Genomic DNA, 16,068 nt, shown 5'->3' on the forward strand with positions numbered 1-16,068 from the left:
TTTTAATTCAGATCCCCCTCCCCCCCATTAATATGGGTGAAATCTGCAGCAAAACGCTGAAATAATTGACGTGCAGCAGACTTATATCTGCACATCACAAATAAGCAACGTGTGCATGAGACTTCAGGATTCTCATTCACTTTGCTGTCATAAGGAAAACCCTTCAGGTTTTGTGAAAAATCTGCACTGAAAAACACAACATGTGCACACAGCCTGATATTCCCCATTTCATTTTAAATGCACTGCTGGTCTCAGATGATTAAAAAATAATAATCATAATCTATAAATACTGGATTAAAGCTGTGTCACTGAAGTGTATTTTTTTCTTTAAACCTATCTTACTCTGTCGCCTCATTGGGGGACACAGGACCATGGGTGTTATGCTGCTGTCCACTAGGAGGCGACCCTATGCATAATCTGAAAAAGATTAACCATGGCTCCTCCTCTGCAGTATACATCCCTGGACGGCATCAGCCTTCTCCAGTTTTTGCTTAATGTCGCATAGGAGGCACACCTAAAAAATTTTTTTATTCCGTTTTTTTCCGACGGATTACATATGAAGAAAAGTGGGTCTCCTGTGAGACTCCCGGCATGGCTCCTTCCTCGGCCCCCTATTATAGGGTGCCCGGTTGAAGTCGAGATGGCTATTCCCCATGTCGCTCCTTCCCCAGTCCCTCGGGTGCTATCTATTTGACAACACCCCGTTGGTTATGCAGTATTTGCCACTACTTCTGCACAGCGGTGAATGCTCCGTGTACCTCAGAACATTAAATCTGATTGAACGTGAAATGTGACGCCACCTAGAAATCTTTACCAGGGAGTAGAAAGGACATCCAATGTCTGGCTTATATTTCTGCTTATTATAACTTCACTGACAAGTTCGTGTTAAACTAACGCTAATGAGAATGCGACTTTTTAGTCACATTTTTTTTTTTCTGTGTAAATTTTAGAAAATGGAGACTGATGCAACCTTGATGGACAACACTCTAGACTCGGAGCAAAGAAAGTAAGAGAGCGGATTACCTTGGTGTTCTCGATCATTATTAGAATTGCTTATTCTGTATGGGCTTTAAAATCTTTTCTCTGATCTCCTTATCTTAGGACTGCAGATATCACCACTTTTTCATCTAGTAACTCTGATTTAGAGTCCAATGGAGCTGCCAGTTCAAAAGAGACTACCTCAGCCAGCCTTTCCAGGTATTTGTGTGTTTATGAGCTCTGCAAAGAAAGATGCCTGTTTGGCAAATACAGTGTGTATTAATGTGTAAATAATTGGGTACACTTCCTTATTGCAAGCCAAAGCTGAACGTAAGCTTTTAATCCTATAGCAACATCTCATGTGTATATACAGTGCACTGATGGTGTGTATAGAGCTGTATACTCGAAAAGCGAATACTTTATGGGAAACACTGGTGTCGGAGATAACTCAGATCCTTTCTAGTGATGAGCGAGCATGCTCGTGTGCGAACACTGTGTCTTCGGTGTGCTCAAACTATGTTCAATTCCCCACGCCTGCATGTCTCTCAGCTCTTAGACAGCCACACCACATCACATCCAGGGATTACCTGTTTCTTAGGAAATTCCTGCATGTATTGCGGCTGTCGAAGCTGCAAAGCATACAGGTGTGGGGACTCGGAGCATAGTATTCAAGCAAGCCGAAGACACGCGCCAACACCTTATCCGAGCATGTTCGCTCATCACTAATCCTTACCTTTTTAGTCTCTTTAACCCCTTTACCCCCAAGGGTGGTTTGCACGTCAATGACCAGGCCAATTTTTACAATTCTGACCACTGTCCCTTTATGAGGTTATAACTCCGAAACGCTTCAACGGATCCTGGTGATTCTGACATTGTTTTCTCGTGACATATTGTACTTCATGATAGTGGTAAAATTTCTTTGATAGTACCTGCGTTTGTGAAAAAAACGGAAATTTGGCAAAAATTTTAAAAATTTCGCAATTTTCAAACTTTGAATTTTTATGCAATTAAATCACAGATATGTCACACAAAATACTTAATAAGTAACATTTCCCACATGTCTCCTTTACATCAGCATAATTTTGGAACCAATTTTTTTTTTTGTTAGGGAGTTATAAGGGTTAAAAGTTGACCAGCAATTTCTCATTTTTACAACACCATTTTTTTTTAGGGACCACGTCTCATTTGAAGTCATTTTGAGGGGTCTATATGATAGAAAATGCCCAAGTGTGACACCATTCTAAAAACTGCACCCCTCAAGGTGCTCAAAACCACATTCAAGAAGTTTATTAACCCTTCAGGTGTTTAATAGGAATTTTTGGAATGTTTAAATAAAAATGAACATTTAACTTTTTTACACAAAATATTTACTTCAGCTCCAATTTGTTTTATTTTACCAAGGGTAACAGGAGAAAATGGACCCCAAAAGTTGTTGTCCAATTTGTCCTGAGTACGCTGATACCCCATATGTGGGGGGGAACCACCGTTTGGGCGCATGGGAGGGCTCGGAAGGGAAGGAGCGCCATTTGGAATGTAGACTTAGATGGAATGGTCTGCAGGCGTCACATTGCGTTTGCAGAGCCCCTAATGTACCTAAACAGTAGAAACCCCCCACAAGTGACACCATTTTGGAAAGTAGACCCCCTAAGGAACTCATCTTGATGTGTTGTGAGAGCTTTGAACCCCCAAGTATTTCACTACAGTTTATAACGCAGAGCCATGCAAATAAAAAATATTTTTTTTTCCACAAAAATTATATTTTAGCCCCCAGTTTTGTATTTTTCCAAGGTTAGCAGGAGAAATTGGACCCTAAATGTTGTTGTCCAATTTGTCCTGAGTACGCTGATACCCGATATGTGGGGGGGAACCACCGTTTGGGCGCATGGGAGGGCTCGGAAGGGAAGGAGCATCATTTGGAATGCAGACTTAGATGGATTGGTCTGCAGGCGTCACATTGCGTTTGCAGAGCCCCTAATGTACCTAAACATATAGAAACCCCCCACAAGTGACCCCATATTGGAAACTAGACCCCTCAATGAACTTATCTAGATGTGTTGTGAGAACTTTGAACCCCCAAGTGTTTCACTACAGTTTATAACGCAGAGCCGTGAAAATAAAAAATCTTTTTGTTTTCCCACAAAAATTATTTTTTAGCCCCCGAGTTTTGTATTTTCCCAAGGGTAACAGGAGAAATTGGTCCACAAAAGTTGTTGTCCAATTTGTCCTGAGTACGCTGATACCCCATATGTTGGGGTAAACCCCTGTTTGGGCACACAGGAGAGCTCGGAAGGGAAGGAGCACTGTTTTAGTTTTTCAACGCAGAATTGGCTGGAATTGAGATCGGACGCCATGTCGTGTTTGGAGAGCCCCTGATGTGCCGAAACAGTGGAAACCCCCCAATTATAACTGAAACCCTAATCTAAACACACCCCTAACCCTAATCCCAACCCTATTCCCAACTGTAAATGTAATCTAAACCCTAACCCTAACTTTAGCCCCAACCCTAACTGTAGCCCCAACCCTAACCCTAGCCCTAACCCTAGCCCTAACCCTAGCCCTAATGGGAAAATGGAAATAAATACATTTTTTTTTATTTTTCCCTAACTAAGGGGGTGATGAAGGGGGGTTTGATTTACTTTTATAGCGAGTTTTTTAGCGGATTTTTATGATTGGCAGCCGTCACACACTGAAAGACCCTTTTTATTGCAAAAAATATTTTTTGCAATACCACATTTTGAGAGCTATAATTTTTCCATATTTTGGTCCACAGAGTCATGTGAGGTCTTGTTTTTTGCGGGACGAGTTGACGTTTTTATTGAAAACATTTTTGGGCACGTGACATTTTTTGATCGCTTTTTATTCCGATTTTTGTGAGGAAGAATGACCAAAAGTCAGCTATTCATGAATTTCTATTGGGGGAGGCGTTTATACCGTTCCGCGTTTGGTAAAATTGATAAATCAGTTTTATTCTTCGGGTCAGTACGATTACAGCGACACCTCATTTATATCATTTTTTTTATGGTTTGGCGCTTTTATACGATAAAAACTATTTTACAGAAAAAATTATTTTTGCATCGCTTTATTCTCAGGACTATAACTTTTTAATTTTTTTGCTGATGATGCTGTATGGCGGCTCTTTTTTTGCGGGACAATATGACGCTTTCAGCGGTACCATGGTTATTTATCTGTCCTTTTGATCGCGTGTTATTCCACTTTTTGTTCGGCGGTATGATAATAAAGCGTTGTTTTTTGCCTCGTTTTTTTTTTTTTTTCTTACGGTGTTTACTGAAGGGGTTAAATAGTGGGACAGTTTTATAGGTCGGGTCGTTACGGACGCGGCGATACTAAATATGTGTATTTTTATTGGTTTTTTTTTTTTTTTTAGATGAAGAAATGTATTTATGGGAATAATATTTTTTTTTTTTTTCATTATTTTGGAATATTTTTTTTTATTTTTTTTACACATTTGGAAAATTTTTTTTTAACTTTTTTACTTTGTCCCAGGGGGGGACATCACAGATCAGTGATCTGACAGTTTGCACAGCACTCTGTCAGATCACTGATCTGACATGCAGCGCTGCAGGCGTCACAGTGCCTGCTCTGAGCAGGCTCTGTGAAGCCACCTGCCTCCCTGCAGGACCCGGATCCGCGGCCATCTTGGATCCGGGGCTGGACTGAGCAGGGAGGGAGGTGAGACCCTCGCAGCAACGCGATCACATCGCGTTGCTCCGGGGGTCTCAGGGAAGCCCGCAGGGAGCCCCCTCCCTGCGCGGTGCTTCCCTGCACCGCCGGCACATCGCGATCATCTTTGATCGCGGTGTGCCAGGGGTTAATGTGCCGGGGGCGGTCCGTGACCGCTCCTGGCACATAGTGTCGGATGTCAGCTGCGATAAGCAGCTGACACCCGGCCGCGCTCCCCCCGTGAGCGCGGCCGATCGGCTATGACGTACTATCCCGTCCAGGGTCAGATAAGCCCAGGGCACCTCGACGGGATAGTACGTCTAAGGTCACAGAGGTGTTAATGCCCTAGTTGGTAATTGCCCCTGTCACTGTGTTGGCTGAGGTCTTCCCACCCCCCTTGTTCCTTTTGTTATGGTTGTCTTTGGGCCTTATAAAGGCTTTCTCCACCCCCGATCTTCAATCTGTTTACCTTATAATTCGTTCCCGTATTACACTAAAGGTACCTTCACACATAACGATATCGTTAACGATATCGTTGCTTTTTGTGACGTAGCAACGATATCGTTAAGGAAATCGTTATGTGTGACAGCGACCAACGATCAGGCCCCTGCTGGGAGATCGTTGGTCGCTGAACAAAGTCCAGAACTTTATTTCGTCGCTGGATCTCCCGTGGACACCGATCCAGCGATGTCTTCACTGGTAACCAGGGTAAACATCGGGTTACTAAGCGCAGGGCTGCGCTTAGTAACCCGATGTTTACCCTGGTTACCAGCGTAAAAGTAAAAAAAAAAAAAAAAACACTACATACTTACCTACCGCTGTCTGTCCCCGGCGCTGTGCTCTGCACTCCTCCTGTACTGGCTGTGAGCGTCGGTCAGCCGGAAAGCAGAGCGGTGACGTCACCGCTCTGCTTTCCGGCCGCTGTGCTCACAGCCAGTACAGGAGGAGTGCAGAGAAGCAGAGCGCCGGGGACAGACAGCGGTAGGTAAGTATGTAGTGTTTTTTTTTTTACTTTTACGCTGGTAACCAGGGTAAACATCGGGTTACTAAGCGCGGCCCTGCGCTTAGTAACCCGATGTTTACCCTGGTTACCGGCATCGTTGGTCGCTGGAGAGCTGTCTGTGTGACAGCTCTCCAGCGACCAAACAGCGACGCTGCAGCGATCCGGATCGTTGTCGGTATCGCTGCAGCGTCGCTTAATGTGAAGGGGCCTTAAGGCTGTATGCACACATTGTAGGCTTTTGCTGCATTTATTCAGTGCAGCTTTGTCACAAAACCTGAAGGGTTTCATAATGCTAGCAACGTGAACGAGAATCCTGAAGTCTCGTGCACATGATGAATGAGATCCCCGAAGCCCGATGCATACGTTGCTGATTTGTGACTTGGAGATTTGGTGCAGTACCTACACCTCAAAATGGTAAATGAAGGAAAAGTTAATCTCACCCTTTTGTTGACTTTGTAAATCCTTCATCAATGAAACCACTCCTGCTTGATGTAGAAGGAATGGAAACGTTCCAGCCGGTTTGGATAAAATAATTTCATAATTTTTATTTCTGTATCAATAAAAACTTTCAAAGCATAAATTCCATCAAAGCAAAAAGTTACCACCAAGTCCTACTCGTTTCAGACGTGTCGCTGTCCTTCTTTATGGCACCTAGCCATCTAAAAGACAAGCCTTCATACAGAGGGGGCAATTCATGGCTCATAATAATGGTGAAAATGAAAGCTTAATAAATGTTCTGTGGTCGTAATCGTACTTACCTGCAAAATTAAGGGACTGTCTTTCCAAGTGTATTATAGACCTTTCTTTGTATTCCTCTCTTAGTCCTCCGTCAGACATGAGAAAACTTACACGCACAGGACGTTCCTGGTCTACCCCTGCACTACCACCTAGAAAGCGAGGGCGACATCCCCGAAAAGCTCTTCAAGCCCATAACTCTGAGATTGTAAGGAATGATGAGAGGAAGGAGGATACTCAGCTTACAGGACTTAACACTGATATCGTAAAAAATGTCAACGATCACGACTTACAGCTACATCACCTGAAGAATTCAATTACCAATTACTTTGGGGCAGCAGGCAGAATAGCTTGTGGCGAAAAATACCGTATTTTGGCTCGTCGAGTAACACTTGACGGGAAGGTGCAGTATCTTGTGGAGTGGGATGGCGCCACCGCCTCCTGACCTCTATTCTGGACAGCCTTGTTGCTTCTTTTATTTTCCCCCCTCTCCCATGTTGAAGTGATAAGTAACTTATTGTTCACCCCTCTACTGCCAAGGTGCCTACAACACGCATGGTAGCAAATGGGTGCTGGAATAGAGGAGATAAAAAAATAAATATATAGGTCTATTTTTTAATGAATTTGAATGGTGAAATTAGAGAACATTGCTTTTAACCAAATATCTGCAACGGTGCACATCTGCGAGAATGGCGTGGTTTACAGTGTTCTCCTTACTCAAGCATTAATGTGTTGTATGTGAAATGTGGGGTTTGTGTGTAGCGAAGGAGGTGTTGTCATTCTATTTGGTAATACTTGCACCTATTCCAGGTCTTGTTACCTCCGTGTCACCTACATCAGGTGAAACTTCAATCCGTTGTTTCCTCAATGTACAAATCGTCTTTTTTAGGATTCCCTTTTACTCTGACATCTGGTTACCAGACAGGTTAGTGCGATCTACACCCTTAATACTGCAAATAAGAGCAGTAGCATCAAGTGACGTTATCAAAATGTTTGTATCTCGTGCCTCCTCTGTCCCTGACTCGCTATAGCAAAAGTGTGGATAGACCATTTCTACCTCTACTGTAATGGACGGATTTGAAGGATTAGCGCTTATATGCAATGGCACAAAAAAAAAAAAAAAAACTCTGGTGCTAAATTGAAAACCTTGCACTCGATTTTTATATCCGCCTGCAAAACTTTTGTTGGCCCAACTGGAGTCATTGCTCAGGTTTTATTAAGAAAAGTGAACACAAAAAGGATTTATGTAGGGTGTCCGAATGTGTAGCCGAGCCTCTAATCGTCCACAGTTTTGCTACAAGCTGATACAGTTTTCATTGGGGTTTACCTTACGGCGTCTTGCACAAATGACGCAAACTGCAACTATCAAGCCTTATAGGGTAAAAAACACATGGCACAAACATGGGAATTTGTGGTAAAACTTTGGCCCCCCTTCTGGGTTTGTGCACAAGACGTCTTTTAAATTCCGGGCAAAACCACTAAGTTTTTCAATCATTAGATTGTTCAGGAAACTGCCGTGCCTTTTTTTTTTATAAGTTTTGTCTTGATGGCTGTTTTTTTTTGGGTGGTAACGTTTTCTCTTATTTTTTTTTATTTTTTTTAAGTCCTATTTGGTCACTCCATTGAATAATGAATAGTGATGATCGAGTATACTCGTTACTCAAGATTTCCCGAGCACGCTCGGGTGACCGTTGAGTATTTTGTTAGTGTTCGGAGATTACGTTTTCATCGCTGCAGCTGAAAGATTCACAGCTATTAGCCAGGCTGAGTACATGTGGGGGTTGCTAGGGAATCCCCACATGTACTCAGCCTGGCTAATAGCTGTAAATCGTGCTGCTGCTGCGGTCAAAACTTAAATCTCCAAACACTAACATATACTTGGAGGACACTTGAGCGTGCTCGGGAAATCTCGAGTAACGAGCATACTCGCTCATCACTAATGAAGAAAATGCTAGCTTTTTTTTTTTTTTTTTTTTTTTTTTAAGCAGAAACATTCCAAAATGTGTCTGGGCATCTACTGAGCTTTACCCTTGTTTTGTACTTTAAAATACAAGCGGAAAACGACTGAAGAAAGGACATTTTAATGCTTGGTGGGTTTTTGTTGTGCTTTTTTTTTAGAAACCTAAATTGGTTAACAGATGTGCAAAAACCTAAATATAAGAAAAGCATCATGTTACATAGAAATGCATGTGTGCATTCTTTCTGAATTTTTTCCCGAATGGGTTTTTCAGGTTGTTTTTTATAGTGGAATCCGCCCGATAAAGCCATCGTGTGCACATACCTTCACTCTGTATAAACTGCCTCAATTAGAATTACGCCTTAGGGTGGTTTCAGGCGGGTTTGCAAAAAAATAATTTTTTTGGTATGTTATTTCTGAAAAATACATATGTGTTGCGCATGCATTTGGGGGCTTGTAATGTTCTTGCGTGATCAAGAACAGCTCGTAGTTTGCAAGTTTTGCAACAAGTCCAATGAAGTTTACAGAGTGCTTCACCTGTACTTGCCTTTGATCACCGCACAATACCGCCCTGTAAATGGCACAATGAACCATTGTTTACTGCTGCCACGTATTTGGGATACTTTGATTAATCACAAACCTTTGAACATTATTATTTTTCACCCCCCAAAAATGGTTGAAATGACGGAATATAAAAAATACAAATGTAATACATATAAACTAGCCACAGCCTCTGCACTGCCAATCTCTGGGGTCTTTCTCTGCTCTATGAATTTTTTTTTTTTTTCACCATTTTCTGTCGTTTTTATGTGGTTGTTGTGTTTTTGGTTTTGTTTGCTAAGCGGTGATTGGGATCTTTTTATATATGAGTGGGAGGTACATGATTTATTATTGACAGGAGGATAATAATGTGCTCGGCTACTGAAGCAGGTAGTTAGTTCTGATCATTCATCTAATCATGTACAAGGAGGTTGACGTCATGGTAGAATCAGTGGTGCTGTAGCCTTCTCTGCCTTCTTTAATTCTAGACATTGACTGGCACTATTTTCGTTCAAGCAATGAATTTAAGAATTCTTTTATATTTTGTATATTGTTTGTATGTACCTAGTTAGGTAGACCGCCTCGTTTTATCGTTACTTTCTAAATGTGATCTATGCAATATATCGTTTTACTTGCATTTTTTTTTTCTAATTCTGCGACCAGGACAGGTAAAGTTAAAATTTTTTACGTTTTGAGAGCATTTGCAGTATTGTCACACAGTCCTGCTAATAGCCAGAAGTACAGACGTTTTGTAAAATATTTTGCTGGCTTTTAAGCGTTGAAGAATTTTTTATAATAAGTGAAAAAAATTTGCTAAATCTTCATTGTAAATGATGGTTGACTGCTGATTTTGTCCAGCAGTGTACTGTGCCTGCGTTCTAGACCTTCTTTTAAAATAATTGTTTTTCTGCTCTAATTCTTGTAAAACACCGACAAACCATGCCTGATAATTGGTATTTATTCTCTTATTTTCCTCTTGTTTGTATTAACACAGAAAAATGTATATTTTTTCAGCCAGCTAAAATCTTTGATTTTGTTTTTATCTTGTAAAAGAAAAAAATGTTCAAGGTATATTTGTAAAATTTTTGTACAGAACATACCGAAATATCACTTTTTTCATAGAGTATGGTTTCTTTTGTTTTATAGAATTACAAATACCACTGATAACATGACACTTCATCTTATTTATCTTCTGAAGGAAAATGCTACTTTCAGTAATACAGCTGTACCCTTCTTTCTCATTGCAGCCCCATCATTAAAGTGCATTACTGTAGAAAATGACGGTTATGTTTTCTGCTCATTGTTCTCGGTGCTTTATTGGGTTTGTGTATTCATTTCCAGCAATAGCCGATGTGCTCATTCTGCACGACACCCTATAGTTACATATAGAAACCTAAGCATGCAGGCTTCCAGTGGCCATTATATTCTGACATACGTATGTCTTTTTTCCTTCCTAAAGCAAAAAAAATCCTCTATTCTGGTGGACTATGAAGGCACAGTCAAACCATAGAATGCTGTAGGTGCAATAGCTCAATTATTTTGTGTGGCACTAGGCATTCAGTTTTGTATCTCCTCACTCTGCCTCCTTCCCAAGTTCTGAAGTGAGAACTAGATTTTGTAAAGGTGAAACGACACCATGGGACATCTTGGAGCATCATACAGAGTGGGAAATACAACAGGTGACCATGTGGACCATATCTAGTCAGTTTGCAGTGCCTTATTACCTAAGGTGGTTTCGACAGAATCCATATTGTAAATCTTGTTGAATGTGGAGACCCCAGGTGCAGCCTTGGATACCTGCAGAAAGAAAGCCTGATGCCTGCCTGTCTTCGTGGAATGGGTGGTAATTGACTTTGCACCCACCACAGACCTAACCCATTTGGAAATAGTTGTGTTGGAGGCTGGCAGACCTGTGCCCAGCTCATCAGGAGTTGCAAAAAAAAAAAAAATAAAAAGAGAACGCTGAAGATTTCCATGACAGCTGAGTACACGAATTGCCATAACAAAATCTAAATTATGCATATGACACTTGTGGATGGGAAAGGTGATATGCTAACTGATATGAAAGGCAGAAACTTCAGGAGAAAGGAAGGCATAGATCGAAAGACCACCTAGTCGGATGGGCAGGAAAGTGTAGCTAGCTCAAACTCAGCCAGTGGAGAAGATAGCCACCATAAATGCTACCTTCCAGGAAAAGAGATTTGGGAGAAATATCGCAGAGATTCAAGGGGAATACTAAGGCTATGCGCACACGTTGTGGATCCGCAGCGGACTTGACGCTGCGAATCTGCAGCAGTTTTCCATGCATTGTACAGTACCATGTAAACGTATGGAAAACAAAATCCGCAGTGCACATGCTGCGGTAAAAAACGCGTGGAAATGCAGCGTTTTTTCCCCGCGGCATGTCAATTCTTTGTGCGGTTTACACCTGCTCCTCAATTGGAATCCGCAGTTATAAAACCGCAGGTGGAATCTGCACAAAAACCGTGGCAAATCTGCAGTGCGGTTTACCTGCGGATTTTGCAAAAAAGTGTGGAAAAATACGCACACCAATCCACAACGTGTGCACATAGCCTCAAGGTTCCACAGATTGCTCATAAGTAGAGGCACAGTAGACGTCTTCGCGAAGCCAGATTTTAACCTGATCATCAAAACCAGTGTATGGAAAGGCACAATTATAACCCTATAAGGGAGGCAGAGGTGAAGCCTAAATCCAAACTTTACTGGCGAAAAATAGAGTGGAACAATATAAAGTAAGATTCCCAACTTCAGTGGTGTACCAAAGCAGATTGAAACTTGCTGGCTTTGAACATTGTTTGCATAATGGAGGCAGAATAACCCTTGGACTTCATCAATTCAGCCTTAAGGCCACGTTCACACGTTGAGTATTTGGTCAGTATTTTACCTCCTTATTTGTAAGCCAAAACCAGGAGTGGTTAATAAATGCAGAAGTGGTGACGTGTTTCTAATCTACTTCTCCTCTGATTGTTCCACTCTTGGTTTTGGCTTACAAATACAGAGGTAAAATACTGAATGCTCAACGTATGCACGTGTCCTAATAGTCATGACTTTAAATGTAGTTGAGGTAAGTATGGTGGAATAGCAGAATAATAATAATAATAATCTTTATATAGCGCCAACATATTCTGCAGCGCTTTACAGTTAAAGCAGAACTGGGTAAAGGAGGTTGGGATGAAGGAGGAGTCATGTAAAGTCTGCAACCCGATGAATATGTTTAGCATTATGGACTTGGCAAGCCTAATCAGGGGCTATTAGAGTTCTGGGATGCTTTCCTTTTTGACCAGCTTGAAACACGAGCATAAGCAGAAAAGAATGCTTCCCAAGAGGTGGCCTTCACATTCTGTTTGAGATGGGACTCAAGAAGGTCGACGCCAGGGGTTCCCAAAACAAAGAGCTGATGCCAGATCTTGCGAAGAAGAAACAACTTTTCTGCATCTTATGCTTCTTAACTGAGAAAAATCAATGGCTTAAAACCAGATTCTGGACTTTATTGAGAGTCAGAACAAGAAGCCCTGCTTAGTAAAGTCCAGCAGCTCCCTTCATGTCCGGGGAGCTCATGATGCCATACCCTCCAGTGGTTCAAGTAACATTTGCTATCATGCCATCTGTCTGGACCTGAAGGATGGGACCAATGGGAAAGAGCTGTAAAAGTGTTTCTCAGTTCCAGGATATTGAGAGAGGGTTACTGTAGAGTCTTGGCTCCAAGTGTTGGGAGACTACAACTTCTCAACCAAGTCTGGCATAGGTGGTCACCACCTTCAATTGGATGGAAAAGGATTTGCCGTGAAGCAGAGTGGTGTCTGTGGACTTGCATAGGTAGGAAAAAAAGACTCGAAGGAATCCACAGACTTGTTCTATAGAGACATAATGGCTAAAAGGAGTGGGTGGCAAAAGACTGTCACCCCTTCACCAACAGATTGTCTAGATTGGGGATGACCACCAAGCCTGTGGCGAATCCAATGGGAGGAGGGGGATATGCTGGAAAAGAAAACCTACATGGAGGGAATCCCTAGTGTGACCTGGCAATGGGGGCGTGAAGATACGCTCTGCAGATATCCAGAGAAAAGCAAAACTCTCCTTTTTCCAAAGACGCAGCCATTAATTCAATGCAAAATCTTTGGACCTGCACAAATCTGTTGAGCTTCTTTAAATCCAGGATGGATCTGACTAATCTCAAGGAGTTACAAGGAAGAGCCTGTAAGGCGAGGAGAAAAACTATATTTTAACCCACGTATATTACGGCCTTGGCCCTAGTATCTGCCATACAAACAGGTTAAATCTTCTCTCTGAAATAGAAAAAGCATACCCCCAATGCATCCAAGAGGACAGCTTGAGTGGTCATCGTAGAGCTGAAGGGGTAGACAATTTCACGAAGGCTTTTGGTTTGAGATAAGATTTGTTCTTGATGGCTTGTCACATACACACCCATGAAGGCTGGTCAAAGCAGTAGCAAAACTGGCCTCAATGTCAGTGATAGCCTGAGGATTTGGGGCTAAGGCAGAGGAGGGCACACCCATCAGTGATGTGCAGCATTACTCAAATTCCTAATATTTCACCTTGGGGAAAGAAATTTACAAGTAGTCTTGGAAGCAGTGAACATAAAATCTGGCCTGATCAGATGTCCCCCTCCCCCCCTTACAATTGTAGCATAGGTATATAAATGGAGCCCTAGTTTTATACGAATGCAATGTACATAAAATGTACTATGTGGAAATTTGGCTAAAAATCCATGGCAAAAAGTGTCAAAGCAAAGTAACTGGAAATTTTCTTCAACTTACCGTACCTGGCATTTTGTAAAATCTAATTGCATGTAAACTCCTACAAGCATATGTAATTCTTGGAAACCTCTTCCTCTCAAGGCATAAAATATAATTGTATAGTCATGATCTCAAAATGAAGACCTGTAGTGACTTAACGTAATGGGCCAGTCGTGTCCAAATATGTATACAGTGTCATAGCATCACTATAAAGGCGTAAATATATCTTCAGGACATCTTATAAAGGGAGGACTGATGATGCCTTTAATGTATGTAGATCAAGTTTTTGAGGATACTATAGTCGGCATTTTTAAAATTGAAGCCGCTTTTAGAAATATTTCATTGTATTTTGGCATCTATTAAATTGTATTTGTTTACTTAATTTAAGACAAAAAAATGAGTCCAAGCACAAGAGAAAAAAGTGAAATGCCAAAACTTTAGAATCTTTAACGTTTACTTGTAGGGTAAATCAAACAATGTGTTTTAATACAGTAATAAACTGATACTGAAATAGTTGAAGTTTGGATGTATTGCTACAAAATAAACAGTCATATGCTTAGTCCTGCATCACCTCTTTTTTACAAGTAACAGGTTCCAAGAGCAAAAGCGGAAAAAATCTTAAAATTGTAGCCATAGGTTTGAGGATGAGTGAGAAAAATAAATGAAAATATTCACGAATGCTCTGTTTAAGCATTTTTCATGTAGGCCCAAAAATAGTTCATCCCCAATCATTGTATATTCTAGGGTGCTATTCCCTAATATATGTCCAATAAACAAATTCTATCTAAGTAGAAAGGGGGTTCATAAATGCTATATAAACTTATTTATGGTTCTTTATAGTTTACATATGGAGTAGAGGTCACAAATTAAGAGGGATGGAAGACGTGAATGTTCAATTTCTCCATCGCCACATTGGGGGACACAGACTGTGGGTGTATGCTGCTGCCACTGGGAGGCTGACACTAAATTCATAAATGTTAGCTCCTCTGCAGTATACACCGCCCACAGGCTCCTGATAGAACCAGTTTAAGCTTAGTGTCCGTAGAAGGCACACTGGGGTCTGTCATTCAGACCACATTTTATTTTTATTTTAACCCTTTTTTTGCGCAAGAGAAAGATTGGGGTAAGGGACCCTTTCAAGGGGCCGATCTCCCCCAAACATCAACAGGCGAGCACGGCGAGTGTCGCCTCCCCGTACCCTCTCCTGCGATGTGGGATGCCACAGCCGGACACAGCCCTGTGAAATCCCAGAGGATCGAACCCTTAAGATACACGAGGCCCCCTTGCCATAGCGTGCGGCTGCCCCCCTCTGCACCACCGTTTTAAACAGCGGCTGCATGGAGCTGGACGGTCCCTCTCCACCTCCCAGCAAAGTGTATGGTGGATCGATGGTTCCTGCACCGTCCCCTCCCCTTCCCCCCTGCAGTTCAGCGGTGAGATTTTTATTTGGCAGGGGGTGGGGGGGCTCCCGAGCACATTGGCGGCCGGACTCAACTCATTTAACCACCGGCTTCGGCCTTAGCTAGGCCGGAAAAGCGGCGCCACACCCACACAGTGCACGAGAAGCGCCCTTCTAATCTCTGTGGCCATCTGCTTCCCTAACGCCGCAAAAGGACGCAGGCAACTCCGCTGAGACACGGGCACAGGATCTGGGTAAGTGTTCTGCCACACTACCGCAGGTCCCCCCTTTATATAGCCAACTGAGACAGCCGCACATAAAGTGCTCTGCTAAATTTTTCAGCCGCACACAAAGTGCTCCGCTGATTTTTCAGCCGCAGCATCCCTGCAGCTCCTTTGAAGGTTAACAGGGTTCAACATGTCTCTAGCTAAAACCTCCAAAAAGTCTTCTAAAACAGTGTTTTTCACTTCTTGCACCTCCTGTCAGGTTGCGCTACTAAGCAGGCATACTGCTCCGCTCTGTCATGCTTGTGATCTTAAGGGGACCCCCCACTGTGACCGAGCCCACGGTGACCAGTCCCCCTGAGTGGGCTTTGTCACTTTTGCAATCTATGGCTTCCTTGACTAAAGTGATCGAGTCCCTCCAGGATCCATCCAGGAGCAGGACCACTAATCCGCCTGCCCAAGAAAATTCCCCTACAGCAGGGGAATCATCGGCCTGCAGGGGTCGTTCTCATTCAAGACACAAACAGGCAGCTAGGAAGCGTGTTCATAGCTCGTCCCCCAGGACTTCAGGTGCTTGGTGTCAGTTAGCTCTGCTTCCCGCTCTCCCTCTACAGGCGTCTATAGCGACCATGACTCTGAACGGGAATCTGAGGGACCCCTTGATCTAGAGTCGCCAGGTTATCAGACTACTATAGATAGTCTCATTGAGGCCGCCAACCAGTCACTGCAGGTTGATGAGGGACCTGCAACTTCCCACACGGATAATTCGGTCT

The 16,068-nt window shown here is 42.5% G+C and overlaps 1 protein-coding gene across 1 annotated transcript in view; it reads left to right on the forward strand.

Moving 5' to 3' along the window:
* The window catches only part of MTF2 (metal response element binding transcription factor 2), a 60,513-nt gene extending 52,461 nt beyond the window's left edge, over nt 1–8,052 (forward strand). The window contains exons 13-15 of the mRNA XM_069737578.1: nt 951–1,006; nt 1,102–1,197; nt 6,485–8,052. Coding sequence (XP_069593679.1) covers nt 951–1,006; nt 1,102–1,197; nt 6,485–6,842 — 510 coding nt within the window. The 3' untranslated portion in view covers nt 6,843–8,052. The remainder of the gene's footprint in view (nt 1–950; nt 1,007–1,101; nt 1,198–6,484) is intronic.
* Nucleotides 8,053–16,068: the final 8,016 nt, after the last annotated feature.

Source organism: Ranitomeya imitator, chromosome 8 (genome assembly GCF_032444005.1).
Source record: "Ranitomeya imitator isolate aRanImi1 chromosome 8, aRanImi1.pri, whole genome shotgun sequence".
NCBI classification, from domain to species: Eukaryota; Metazoa; Chordata; class Amphibia; order Anura; family Dendrobatidae; genus Ranitomeya; species Ranitomeya imitator.